Raw genomic sequence first — 13,835 nt, 5'->3', positions numbered from 1 at the left:
TGGGAAGCTACAGTGCAAGGGGGCAGGGAGCTAACTTTCTGGTATGTACTGAAGGAATAAAACATTATGTACTTTACATCATATTTTACATTATGTATTTGTGCATCAAAGCTATCACCTCGATAAACTGTTGCCTCTAGTACTTTGTTTCTCTTAGTGTACCTGTTTTCAAATGCACAAATTAGCACTGGCAAAGAGAATGCTTCAGACAGTTTTGATAAATGTATTTGAAAAAAGTTCCTTGTTCTAATTGTAAAACTAACAGTAGTGTAAAAGCTATGATGCCATAATGTGACAAATATGCACACTGAAATTTTTTTGGTTCCTCCACTGGCTTGCAGTAGACCTTTAGTAAAGTACTTAAGTTTTCATTTATACTTCAGAGACCTCATTCTTATAACAGGGAAATATCACAGCCATAACCCAGCAAACTGCTTTACATTATCAATAATTAATTCTTCTCTGTGTGTTGTTGAAAGTCACTGTGTGAGCATTAGTATAATTATTGATGGAACCATGGTAGCAAAATCAGATCTTTATCAGTAAGTGTAGTAAGCTGGGCTGCAATTCAGCATGGCACACAATGCCGTGTGTCATACTAGTCAGTTGTCCCATGCGCCTCAGCTAAGAGGCAAAGAAAAGGGATGGTTATGGGTTTTGATGTAGTTATTTCAACAGTATAATGTGTCACCTTGGTGCTGTCAACTGTGACGCTAGCTCAAAAGAAGCTGCCTGTGTGAACATGGTTTGGTTCACTAAAGCTTTCCTGAGGGAGCCATGGAAAGAGACTTTTTTTCCACATCGCTGTAAATGTCAGATATGGTTCTGTTGGCAGATGACTTTTCATCTTATGTGTGTGGCACGTACTTGAACTGTTCAGTGAGTTACATGTCTTATTTTTCAGCACAGTTTATTGAACTGTCAGGAAGCGCTGGTTCAGTTCTGTGACGAGTTCTGCACAAGCTCATGAGGTGAGCTCTGGCAGGACTGTGCATGTCCCTACATCTTACCCGTAAACACTTCCAGGCCACAGAGCTGTGTTCTGAGGTCTCAGAACTGGCATTTTTTTAAAATACCTTTCTTGCCCTTCTTTTTTCAAGGATGTGGCAGAGTTTTTAGCATTGTTATTACAGACTGTGTTAATGTGCTACTGTCAGGCATTTGGTTTTGTTTTCTGTTTCTTGGCTCTGCTGGGACCTGCTTGGTGTACTCCCTCTTGCTGGGCACCATAAATGGCAAACTGTGGTTTCTTTTCACTGTGTAACAAAAGTCAGCAAGCTGGAAGCTAGGTTTGAAGCCAGGAATGAAGCGGGCCAACTGGGCAGGCATGTAAAAAGAACAGAAGCCTGGAAAACTTAGGATATCAAACTTGTGAGGTCCCTACCTCCAGACGTGCACTCTCTGTCGTGCATAGGGCAGGTGAGGAGGGGGAAGGTCTAAGTCTGGCTGTGCAGTCACTATAGAAATTGCAAATAACCAAAGAGTTGGACAAAGCAGAGAAAAGGGGCTAGAGTGAAACGAGACCTGGAAATAATTCCTGGCTCAGCATACATTGTGTGGTATTTCGTCTGTGAGCATAGTATGTGTGTGTCTGGTTCTGTGTGAAAGGAGTGCAAACAAATGACATTCAATGGAGATAAAGTAAACTAATACTGCCACAGAGCTTCCGGATGCTTGCTGTGACAAAACTTATTCCCCTTGAGCTGCAGAGATTAAGATAAGGTCAGAGGCACGCATTTGAATTTCCTGGTCCTGGTTTGGACTGCCCTGGGTTTTGTTTAGTGTGTGAGAGTATAACCTGGCACCAGTGTGCTGTCAGCTTGTGACACTGCCCCAGCTGAAGCTGGCTGTGTGAGCCTGTCCCCAGAGTGCGCAAGGAGGAGTGGGCTGACCATGGAGACAGGCATGTCAAGAGCAGTTGTCCCAGCACAGCAAGCAGGTGGCTGTCTTCTCTCTCTGCTCCAAAGCAAAAACCTCGCCAGACTGACGTTTTGAAGTGGTGAAACTATATACCCCACTTATAAAGCACTGTCCAAAATCCGCGTATAAATCAGATAAATATGCTCCATCAGACAAGGTAAATGTGTAGATGTTGTTTTCTGCCAACAGGATGTAACATCAATTTATTTATTTATTCAATTTCTTTATTAAATACATCAATTAGAGGTTAGCAAGTTGTGTATATTTATAATGTTACATGCAGGAAATACTGAGTTTTGAATGTGCTTAGAGTCATGGTTTGGAAGGCCTTAATGCCTTATTAGCATTGTATATTCTGCACTGTCATTTGAACAAAAGCACGACTGCTCAGCCTTTTTTTGCTTCAGCTTGCATTGAAGCCGAACCATGATTGTGAGTGCCTAATGGTGCCACAGTGTGTTAATGCAGCTGTGTAATTAGATTATTTAAAATCAGCTGGCACTTGTTTAACTGCTGGGCTACTGTTTCCCTTATGGCCACTGTTCTCCAGAGCCTGTTTTATGTAAAGATGCTGAGACTACAAGCCATGATCTTGCCAGGTACATGCCATACAGTGCATACGTGTTACATAACTCTTGCTTCAAAACGTTGATGCCAGATTGGCATTAGAGAGTAAGAAGGCAGTGAAGGAGCTGGAAACATCACTGGGAGAAACCTGTAGATGCATGTTTTTCATTACTTAAAGGAGGAGTGGGGGAGCTTTTGTTAAACCTTCGCACATTGTGTGATTTTTTCAGTTAAACGGTATGGAAAGGCTAGGGAAGACATCTGGCCCTAGTGCTGGGGGTGGTGACAAGGTCTGTGTAGGTCATTGTGAACATTTGTACAAGGAAATTTGGCAGCAACAGGAGCAGAACAGGTGCAGGCCCCAGGCAGTCAGTGCTAGAGGAGAAAGATTTTCCTGTTCCTGGGCATGAACGTGCTGGAGAAGTCAGCAACTGAGACACACAGTACTGGGCAGGGGTGATGGGAAGCATATGGAATAGCTGGAGGAATTTGCGGCTGGTAGGAGAAGCAGCATTTGAAGCACTTGTTGTGGGTGATGTCCAGATCTCGAGATCGCCTGAAGGTAGGTGGTTCAATACATCCATACCTTGACATTTGACAATACTACATGGATATTCACACCATGTTTGCAATGAAGTAGAACAGGATTAGAACCTTGTTGTCACTTCACTGCTTTTCCATGAAAGTCAGCAAGAGTATGCATGATCATACTATAAGAAAGCTTTGGCCCATGGTCTTTTTGTTTAGTAAAAATAATTCGTATTTGTGTTTTACTTGCAGGTTGGGATGTTTAAGATTCATCCTGAAATTCCAGAATCACTGTCTGCTGAAACAAGGGCCTTTATTTTGCTCTGTTTCGAACCTGATCCTAGTAAACGTGTTACAGCATCTGATTTGCTCCGAGATTCCTTCCTGAAACAAGTAAACAAGGGCAAGAAAAGCAGAATTGCATTCAAGCCTTCAGGTAAGGCATTATCAGCCAAATCCAAGTCAACATCTTCATTAAGTGTTATATAAAAGATTGGAATCATTAAGCACTCTCTTTTACAAAGGACATTTCTTGTGCCAGGAAAGCAGCAGGAACTCAACTGTTGAAAGCGCCTGTGATTTGTAATTAGACATATTTAAATTTAACAATTCCCACAAAATACAGTGCCTTGTTTATTTTGCGTTTTGCTTGCTGAAACCTCCCAACCCCATTTTTCCTCTCCCCAGAAATAAATGCCTCATTTATAGTACATTAAAATTAGAGAAATAACATTTGGTGAAGACTTTCTAAAGCAATTCTACCTTTTAGATTCACAATTATATACACTTCAGAGATGTGAGTTTTATAGAGTAGGTGCTTAGCACCTGAAAATGTGGGTCTATTAGGTGTTCAGGTCTACATGGGTCAGCATTTCCAAACTTGATATGTAACTTGGAAATTTGGCACATAGATGCTGAAGCAGCAGTTTAGCGGGCTGTTTTGTCTTCCTGGCGTGTCATGTCATCCCCAATATATCAGCCACTTTCTCAGTGATAAGATAATAAACCTTAGTATAGAGCTGTCAAATAAATCATTAGTGTTTGAATGAACCATCCATTTAAAAATGGGCAAAGTCGTTGGTCTTGCTGCTTCTTTCCCCTGTCTACACACACACATGCACGCACTCCCAATGCAAATTGAATTGCTTTCTTTTTTGAGCTTTTTTCCCCTCAGCAAGGAACATTTGAAAGAATGGAATTCTAAGGGGAAAAACTAGCAAAGAATTTATGACATCTAGCTGAACTGCTTTCAGCAAGGAAATGGGTATCATCTCTTGTCCTGAGGGGCACTGAGAACTGCAATCCCTGGAGTTAACACTGGTGTAACAGGAGAGCTCACCCTGCTCAGCCAGGGCGGTGGCAGCCAGGAGCTCTTGGCAGGCTGTAGCCTTCTGCCCCACTGCAATAATGTTCTCTTGTGGCCTTTTCAGCCCTTGCCTGAGGACATTTTCCTAGAAAAATTGCGTGGCATTAGAAAGGGTGTAGCTTGCCTTGTTAGCTGCCCTGGGGGCAACAGGCTCTTTGTCAAATACCAGGGGAGCAGCAGCTATCTTCTGCACCCCCTCCCTCCTCCGGCCTTCCTCCTTTCTTCTCTTCTGCTTGCTGATGAGGTTATGGAGCACCTTCAGATGGCCTGAGGATCTGGTGCTGCAGGGTTGAAGCACTGAGCCACAGCAAGAAGCAAGCTGAGCGCTGGCCATGGACATGAGCAGAATAGGCGAATGCTGTGACAGCTGTTTATTGGATGTGGGGGAGGGAAAGGCAACATGGCTGCAAGCGAGGGTGTGCTTCGCTGTGCTGGAGCTGGGAAAAGCTGTGCTGGCTGCTGCAGCCATCTCCAACGGGAGTTTGGGGGCATAAGGGGGGTCCTTGGCCCAGCAGTTGCCACAATCTCAGCTGCAGCAGTTCTCTGTCTCCTCCCTCTATTATTTCCCTCACTGCCAATTTCCTCAGCTTTGTCCCCATCTTTCCATCCTGTCTCTAGCCCTTTTATCCATCCAATAATAAAAGCAGCCCAGAGCAAATCTCAGCCCTTACTCCTGGGACAGCAACTTTTAATTTTCCGCACTGCTGAGGCACCTTGAACCACTTCTCACAAGGTGACATGTTGTTTCATTTCTGTGACTATAACCTCAGCCATTTGAACATCAGTTGTGTACCATGGAGTATGTCAGAGCTCTGTGAACAGCTTTTAACTTCGAGCTCTCTTCCTCCCCGACTTCCTCATAATTTGTAGTGCCAAGCATCAAAAAGTTTTGTGGTATTTTAGCTTCATGGATATGTGTACTCTTGAGTTGACAGAGCTTCTTCCTTAGTTTTTGTATCACACAGCTGCAAACTGGCAATCAGGATTATAGCAAGCTCTCAATGTGTGTTGGGTTTTAGTTTCTTCTTACTTTCAAGATGAATTGGAAACGGACAAGAGACTTCCTTCAGGCTGGTGCTGAGAGTGTCTTTACTGAGGGCAAGGGGACATGTGAACGAGGCAGATGCCCTTGGTGTCACAGGGGGAGCAAATATATATCCATTAACACAGGCAGGCAGAGGTGAGGAGGGCGGGTAGCAGAGTGCTCTTGCTTAGAGATACGGCTGGTGGGGCAGCTGATGGTAACCTATTGGTTTGATTTTAAAATTTAAGGCTCTTTAAACAGCTGTATATCCAGTTGTACCACTTTGTGAGACCAGCACCGACGGGCAGTGTGTGTGTTTGTGTATATGTGTGTGTATATGTATGTGTGAGAGTAACAAAATGGCATTTCATGAGTGTCTAGCTGCTTTGCTCTTTGGCTTCACCAGTTAGCTCGTTCGCACCTTTTATTGCTCATGTATATAATGATTTTCAGTTGTGCTGCTGCTTTCTGCCAACAAGGTTACCTCTCCCTCAGCCATTTTGCAAAATGAGGTCTTGGTATCACTGAAGATTGTCACAGCTGTTTAAGCACATTTCCCTTTCCTGCCTAGTCCTGTTACGTGTTTTACGATGTCTGTTCCTAGATTACAATCGTAATACATCCCTCCCACTGCCAATCCACGGAGAACAGGCTGGCAGTAGCAGCAGTGAGCATGGCTCTGTTTCGCCAGACTCTGATGCACAGCATGACATGTTTTTCGAAAGGCCAAAGAGATCCATTGCAGAGACTCAGACAAAGCATCCCGTTTCCCATTTACTAAGGTAAAGCATTTGCTTTTCACTTGACCCTAACGAGGGATTATGTCGATTTCATTCACATTATATTTTATCTGAGGGCAGTTTTTTCACATCATGACTAGATAAGCAGGTGTGTTAAACAGCGAGTTGCATATGCCAGTTACCAGTTAATTTACATATTGTCTATATTTAATTAATGAACAATGATTCTTTTTCCTTAACGTTTCTACGTATTTTATATACTTTTCCCTCCCCAGTGAATAAATGTCAGTCATCTCATTGACTGAGTGGGTATGGATTCAGGAGTTAGCAGAAGAGCTGACCCTTCCACGTACTCATGAAAAAAATGTGGGAAAGGGGCAGCAGAAAGATGGTTCTGCTGATCAGAGGGCACAAAGCAGTACTTCCGAATGAGTATGTTACAGTATGGGGCCAGAAAAAAGGAATAGTTATCTCAGACCAGTGTCTTCAGCTTTCCTCCCCAAAACTGAATGCTGGGTTCATTCAGATCAGCTTCTTAGCTGATGAAATCAGCCTTGTGCTTTTGGCTTCAGGGAGGTTTACACCAGCTGCGGATCTGAGCCATCTTCTGTCTCAGAATTAGTGTGGAACAGTCTGACCCATCCGCTGCTGCAGTTTAACTCGCATTTTAACCTCTTAAGTATCCCTACTTGCTTCTGACAGTACTGCTGTGTTGCTAACACTGAGGTCTCTCTTGCACATGTGGCCCTGTTGCTGATGCAGTGTGCCTGATGAGGGCTTGGCCTCAGAGGACAGGAGCTCCTCTCCTTCTGTTGAGGATAAGGATTCCGGTCTGTTTCTGCTGCGGAAGGACAGCGAACGCCGAGCGATCCTATATAAAATCCTTAAGGAAGAACAGAATGAAGTTGCTTCGAATTTGCAGGACTGTATTGCACAGGTAATTTCACTTCAGCTCTCCTTTTCCCATGTCTAAAGGAAAATGACAAGCCAGGTAGTATTACTCATTTTCCAAAAACTAATAAATGGAAGTGCTTCGATAGTTCCTTCTGAATATCTTTAGTCTCTGAGACCTGTAACTGTGTGAGACGTTTGCTGTTGTCTGAATGGATAGCAAACATCACCTTTTGCCTGCTGCTGGGCTCTTGGGATTTTTGGAGTGGGAGGTTTGGTGCATTTGGTGTAGGGTGGAGGGGCTGAGGTTGGTGGGTTGGGGTTTTTTTTTATGTGTTTTGGTTTGGGTTTTAAAGACATGGAAATGGAACACCAGGTAGTAATAGGTATGATTTGCTTTAAGGATAGAGAACTGATTAATGATTTTTAATTCAAAACGTATGTAAACTAGGTGCCAAGAACACAGTACATGAATCTTAAAAAAGCCAAGGTAGATTTCTGTAGAGGGGGAGGGTTGAGTGGGAAGATTTAATGACAAAAGAGGAGCGAGAAAAATCCTATATTCAGGTGACCCAACCAAGGAATGCCACACGCCAGTAACAGAGTTGATTGCTTAGCCTTTTCTTCTTCGTGTGCCGCCGACACTGCCTGTTGTTACCAAAGCTGTGGTTTCTGGGGCTGCGTGTAGGTAAAGGGGCGCCTGCTGACTCTCGTGGTGTCCCCAGCCAGCCGCTGGACTTGCAGCAGGGCACTTGCAGCACCGCTGCCCAGGGCCCCGCTGCTCCTGGGGCAGCCCCGGCGTGGGCAGCCAGCTCCACGCAGCGCAGGGCTTCGCTTCTCCCTGTGACTCGCTTCCCCTGCAAACTGCCTCACGGTGCAGACCGGCTCGTCCCAGACTCGGGGGGTCCTGTAGAGCTTCACAGGCCCAAGAGGAAGGACCACAATCTGAGGCTGGCGAAGCAACTGGGGCAAATCTCTGCTCTGAGCTTAAGCTGCAAAATAGCTTATAGCCCGACAGAGGACAAAAATTCATAGGTGAGATCTTAGAAATAACCAGGGCTCTAAATATTTTCCAGGATAAAGAAGGATTATTTAGTAACAGCAAGTCCTACCTCAGTCTCCAGCTGTTTTGCAGCACTGCTGTCATTATCTCTTTTCCATAATTTCTGTAATACTTCTCCCTTTACCTTTTAATTACACAGGTTGTTGTTCTTACAGGCACTTGGATGGTTTTAACTGTGGGGGTTATGGACTGCAAATCATAGAATGAGTCCTATCACTGTGTAATCTTAGACCTTTTTCTGACTTAAGATAAATGCATATATTAACATATTTTTTTGCCTAAGGAAATCAAATGTCTGAAAAATTAGATAGAAGTCCAGATGCAGCTTATTGAAAGGATAGCGTCTAAAAAATGTGGGCCTCTTATGGACTCTGCTGTTTTTACGGAGAAGAGCTGCCCTCTGCAGTACATTGCAGAAATGTGTAGATGTTATCTGGACCCCCTCCCCTTTGTGACAGCACAGTAGCCATAGACTGAATTTATTTTTCTGGAAAATAGGAATTACTATTAAAAAAAAAATTTAGTTAGAAAAAGGTAGAAAATAAAGACACTGCAAAACAAAAGTTCTGTGCATCAGTGTGAAATATACATGGGCAAAGCCGTAAATTGTAACCCTAAAAATAATAATGCTGCTAATTAGATGTTTAGTGTCTCTGGGATTTGCTTGATATACATCCATTATCTTTTCTCCAGAGCTCTGAAGAACTACAACTTTCAGTGGCCCACATCAAGCAGATTATTGGGATTTTAAGGGACTTCATACGCTCTCCAGAACAGAGAGTGATGGCTTCTACCATATCCAAGTTGAAAATGGATTTGGACTTTGACAGCACTTCCATCAATCAGATTCATCTAGTGCTGTTTGGATTTCAGGATGCGGTGAGTCCCTTGCCTAGCGCAGGGGGAGAGGAATTCTTCCTGCACAGCTTCTCCGCTCCTCCCCACTCCTCTTCCTTCTTACCCTGCTCATGCCAAACAGCTGTTTTCTGCCCCTGTTCCTCAGAAGCTCCTGTGCTTGCTGGGGAAGGTGGGAGGACGTGGGCAGTATGGAGTAGACTAAGCCCTGGTGCCTGGTCGTATGGAAGACTAAAGGTGTTTGAAGGTCAGGTTTTCCCGGGTGATCTGACCGTTCCCTTGCTGTAGGAGGAAGCCTGGGGTGTAGCTACGGGCATTAGACGAGCTCTTCAGAGGGGCTTCGGGGCTGGACGAAGAGCCCTGATGTGTTGAGCCTCAGTGAGCTTCAGGTGGACACTCCCAGGTAGGCCTTGAAGCCAAGGGAGGTGGTGTTTGAAGGGCTGCCCATGGGCTGGCTGCAAGCTCTGAGGTTTGTTCTGGATCCTACGTTTATTTCCTGTTCTGCCTCTCTATGTAGTGTAGAGGGACTTGAATGTCACAGTCTGGGTACGGTTTGAAAGCTCTAGCCTAAAACTGTCAGATCTGTTGTGTAGACTTTCAAAGGTGGGAGTGTTTTAATGACTCATGCAGTTGTTATTTTATAAAACTTCACCTCACTATTGAAAACCAAGATTCTCTTTCCTAAGGTGTAAGCAAATGTTGTTTGCTGCTACTTTTACGTGCTTATTTATTTATAGGTGAACAAAGTATTAAGAAATCATTTAATAAGGCCCCACTGGATGTTTGCAATGGATAACATAATACGCCGTGCAGTCCAAGCAGCAGTCACTATTCTTATTCCAGGTAAATCAAAGCAACTGAAAATAGTATTTAAAAAAAAAAAAAAAAAAAGCTGTTTGTATATGAAAGAGTTACAGCAAATGGAACAGTTTAGATGTTTAATCCGTCAGCATGCCATTAACTGCATCCCATGTGCCACTACATCAAAGGCACAGGGTCAGAATGTTGTACAGAAGGAAGTGTTGATCTGGAGGATTAATCCTGTACTTGCAGTACAAAAGCACATAATGAGGAGATAACCAGTGGGTCTGCACCACCAGTGTGGTCCAACCAGGTCAGAAAAAGTGCAAATTAAATTCAGTCCAAGCTGGAGCTTTTCTAATAAGAAAGAAAATTTCTCTGTACAACATTTTAATGACATCCACAGTGGGTAACACTGCACAGCTCTGGTTATGTGTTCTGAAAGGTGATTACTGAGCTGTGGAACAGATGCAGAGAAGGGAGTGCACTAATAGGAGGAGGAATATGATTTTGGCCTACGAAAGGATAGTAGGAGAAATCACCACCACCTAGAAGGAGGAGGATAAACGGCCAAGAACTGTCTAGGAATAAGTCCAAGTTGGAAATTTTTGTAACTTTAATGTGCTGAGCGCCCTTCCAGTGTGAAAATGTTCTGAGAGCACTTAGTGATGGTGAGTCCTTTCAGTCCAAGGTTGCTTTGGCTTTCAAGCTAAATTGGGCACGTTTTTTAGAACTTTGTTTGTAGGAGAAAAATGCCAGCTGTTCTTTGGTGGGAAGGGTGGTCACCTGCAGCAAGTTCTGAGAGAACTGGGCTTAGAAATGCTACCTGTAAAAGAGGAAGGGTTTGTAAACTCTTGTGTCAAGGGCATTAGGGGAAAACAACTTTTTTTTTTTTTTTTTAGCAAGCTTTCAAGGGTTTCTCATTAATACATTTATTAACTATCTTCTTATTTATTTCATCACAAATGCATTTGTCCTCACTACAGCTGTAAACCTACAGCTGCCTACCTCTACTGGTATGCTACAGCCGAGCTGTTACAGTGCCACTCACTTGAGAGAATCTGTGGTCCCCTGGGCAGTATTGCAATAAAGCCCATCGTGCAAACAGTCCGCTTCCTCACTGAAGCACACACCGCCCCCGCAGTAATAAAGAACAAACTGCAATACCTCTGAAGACAGACTTGTCTGAAAAAAAATTCTTACTCTTACACTGTTTCCTTTTACCAGAGCTTCGAGCTCACTTTGAGCCAGCATCAGAAGCTGAAGGTGGGGACAAGGACGGGGATGAAGTGGAGGACAGTTTCCAGCCCAGTGAACAAAATGGGGCTGAGGATCCCACCATCACATCGGGAGTCAGCACCCTTAGTTCTGTGGTGTCACGTGAGGCTCAGCAGCAGCTTAGCCTGGAGTTGGGCAGGCTTAAACAAGAGACCTTAAGGTAACCCTTCTGTAAGGACTGCAGATTTCTTTTCAGGCACTCTTTGAAAAGCTCTCAGATGTTGCTTTCTACAGTGACGTCGATGTATGTAACATTAAGGGTATTTGAGGGTAGATTCAGACTGGATATACAGTGAGGGTGTTGAAACACTGGCACAGGCTGCCCAGAGAGATGGTAGAAGCCCCATCCCTGGAAACATTCAGGGTCAGGTTGGACGGGGCTCTGAGCAACATGATCCAGCTAAAGGTGTCCCTGCTCACTGCAGGGGGGTTGGACTAGATGGCCTTTAAAGGTCCATTCCAGCCTAAACTATTCTATGATTCTATAAATACTGCTCACCCACTACGATTGCCTTGTGATAAAGCAGACCTTCAGGAACACAAATGGATTCAGAATGTGCTGGCAGCACTGGTATGAAAAATCAACAGCCTTCAGCACAACTTTTATTTCTGTGCAATTAATATTTTAATTGCAGAATATCATTTTGGATTTCTACTGTTAAGTAATTAGGCTTGTGCAGCTCTGCTGGTTTCCTTCCTACCTCCTTTCCTCCTTGGATGCCACCTGACCCAGTGGTGGTGACCTCCACAGCTGCTCCTGCAAGGAAAGGCCATGGGACAGGCTGCCCCTAATTAGCACAAGCAGGGCCCCGTCCCGTTTCTCATGGGTTACATTCGCAGGCTGCTGCCTGTGGGTTAACAGCTGCAGGTCCCATTCTTCTTTGTGGATGCGATGCAAACCTGTGATCAGCAAGTCCCTGGTAAAACATCAGCAGTAAATGACAGTATAAAGGCAGCAAGTCTGTCCCTGGGAGCTGCAAAACAATAGGAACAGAATTTACAAGCCAATTACTAAATTCTGCAAAGATGAAAACCTTGAAGTGCCACCACTGAATCTCAGACAACCAAAAGGAAATCCATAAGCCATACAATATGCAACTTACTTAAGACAGTGCCTCTCAAGGGTCGCTGTCCTGCCGTAGTCATTAAAAATGAGAACTATTTTTTTCAGCTAGACTTATTCTTGACAGGGTTGTGTTTGATCCCTCTCCTATGCTAACAGGCTTTTGGAAAACCTCATTCAGAAGGAGAAAGAGTATCAGACCCTCTTACGACAAGCCCTGGAGCAAAAAACTCAGGAATTACGCTTACTTCGATTAAAAGTTAAACCCGAAGGTAGGAGGAGATACTGCGTACTTTGACAGTTGCACACAAATATATTGGATCAAGTGTTTGTTTAGAGGATAAAAGACCATCTATTTTAAGCTTCAGTAGTCTGAAACCACCACTTTTGCCCTAGTTTTGAGGTGCATTAACCCACACGTTTGTTTTCTGCTAGATTCCCAACGGTCTGCAGCAACTTTCAGAGAGAATGCAGATCCTGAGCTCATGAACTGGCTGAAACAGCAAGGAGCAGACTTGGACGCCATTAAGAGGGTAAAAAGAAAAAGAATTAAAGGCAACAACAACAACAAAAAAATCACCTTTTTTTAGAAGGTCACTGTAGCCATAATTAGCAGTGTGGTTTCAAAGAAGGAATATTAATTTAGGAAAAAAATTTCCCTTTTAGTTTGCTGAAGAAGATTATACACTGAGTGCTGTCCTAAATGATATCACTAAAGATGACTTGCGGTATCTTCAACTCCGGTAAGGAAATACTTCTTGTTCTTAGTTCATTGTTCAGAGCTTGATTAAAGCAGTTTGTACAGTTATTCAGACAGACAGGTCAGGGACAGCTCAGTGGCAATGGCTGTGAATTTCTTCTCTGATTTTCTGTTAGTTTTTCGCATCTTAACTGAGGCAGCCTAACAACTCCACATTGGGTGCTTCAAGCCATCCACTTTTTGGCATGTATCGAGGTTGGGAGCTACCTCAGCACCCTTCAGGAGGATGTAATCATAACAGGCATAACTTGCTTCTCCTACCCGTCGACTCATCATCATGCTGTTAACCCCTGGCTGACATAGAAGAAGTTGTTTTAACTGTAACCTTAAAGACCTGTAGTGTTTCCTACGTACTGCCTTAGCTGGTACATCCCTGGGCTTTCCAGGTTGTACTTCTTGCTCCCTTTAAAGCCGTGGAGACAAGGGAGTTTCCCCTAACTGATCTCCATCCTTCTTCCCGCAGGGGCGGCCTTCTCTGCAGAATCTGGAACGCAATATTAAACCACCGCCAAACGCCTGGTAAGACCTCAGTGCAGAAGGTTAGTGCTTCGGAAGGAGAACATGAAAAACACATTCCTAACCCTTAACTTATTAGATGTATATTTATGTACGTACAGTGGCCTTGCAGGTTTTGCACAATTCTGATGTAGCTTGTTTGACCACCAGTGTAATACACAGTGAACAGTAACAGCTTTTCAGTCAGTGTCAATGCACTTAAATTATTTATGACTGAGTAATGCAGCAGTCAAACACGTATCAATGGAATATAAAGCATTAGCTGAGAAAAACAGGTACCACACACCCGAGGTGGCTTTAGCACTGTGAGAACTGTGAACGTAAAATGTGTTCCAGTTCCGCTGGCTGACAGAAGAGCAGGGAGGGGATACGCTGGAGCATCTGTCACTTCCTCATGGATGAATGGATATAGCTTTTTGTATTAAAGCTGCTCTCACTGAACTACTAAGAAAGGCTGGTGTGA

General features: G+C 43.9%; 1 protein-coding gene across 1 annotated transcript in view; it reads left to right on the top strand.

Annotated features, from left to right (window-relative positions):
* The window catches only part of MAP3K15 (mitogen-activated protein kinase kinase kinase 15), an 84,932-nt gene extending 71,489 nt beyond the window's left edge, over positions 1-13,443 (top strand). Inside the window, exons 21-30 of the mRNA XM_086482048.1 lie at positions 3,268-3,451; positions 6,010-6,187; positions 6,908-7,082; positions 8,793-8,978; positions 9,692-9,797; positions 10,983-11,193; positions 12,256-12,368; positions 12,532-12,629; positions 12,763-12,839; positions 13,320-13,443. Of these exons, the coding sequence (XP_086338174.1) occupies positions 3,268-3,451; positions 6,010-6,187; positions 6,908-7,082; positions 8,793-8,978; positions 9,692-9,797; positions 10,983-11,193; positions 12,256-12,368; positions 12,532-12,629; positions 12,763-12,839; positions 13,320-13,443 (1,452 nt within the window). The remainder of the gene's footprint in view (positions 1-3,267; positions 3,452-6,009; positions 6,188-6,907; positions 7,083-8,792; positions 8,979-9,691; positions 9,798-10,982; positions 11,194-12,255; positions 12,369-12,531; positions 12,630-12,762; positions 12,840-13,319) is intronic.
* Positions 13,444-13,835: the final 392 nt, after the last annotated feature.

This window comes from Leptosomus discolor, chromosome 1 (assembly GCF_034619465.1).
Source record: "Leptosomus discolor isolate bLepDis1 chromosome 1, bLepDis1.hap2, whole genome shotgun sequence".
Lineage (NCBI taxonomy): Eukaryota > Metazoa > Chordata > Aves > Leptosomiformes > Leptosomidae > Leptosomus > Leptosomus discolor.
Note: the sequence above shows the minus strand (reverse complement) of the source record. Positions and strands in the feature narration are given on the sequence as shown.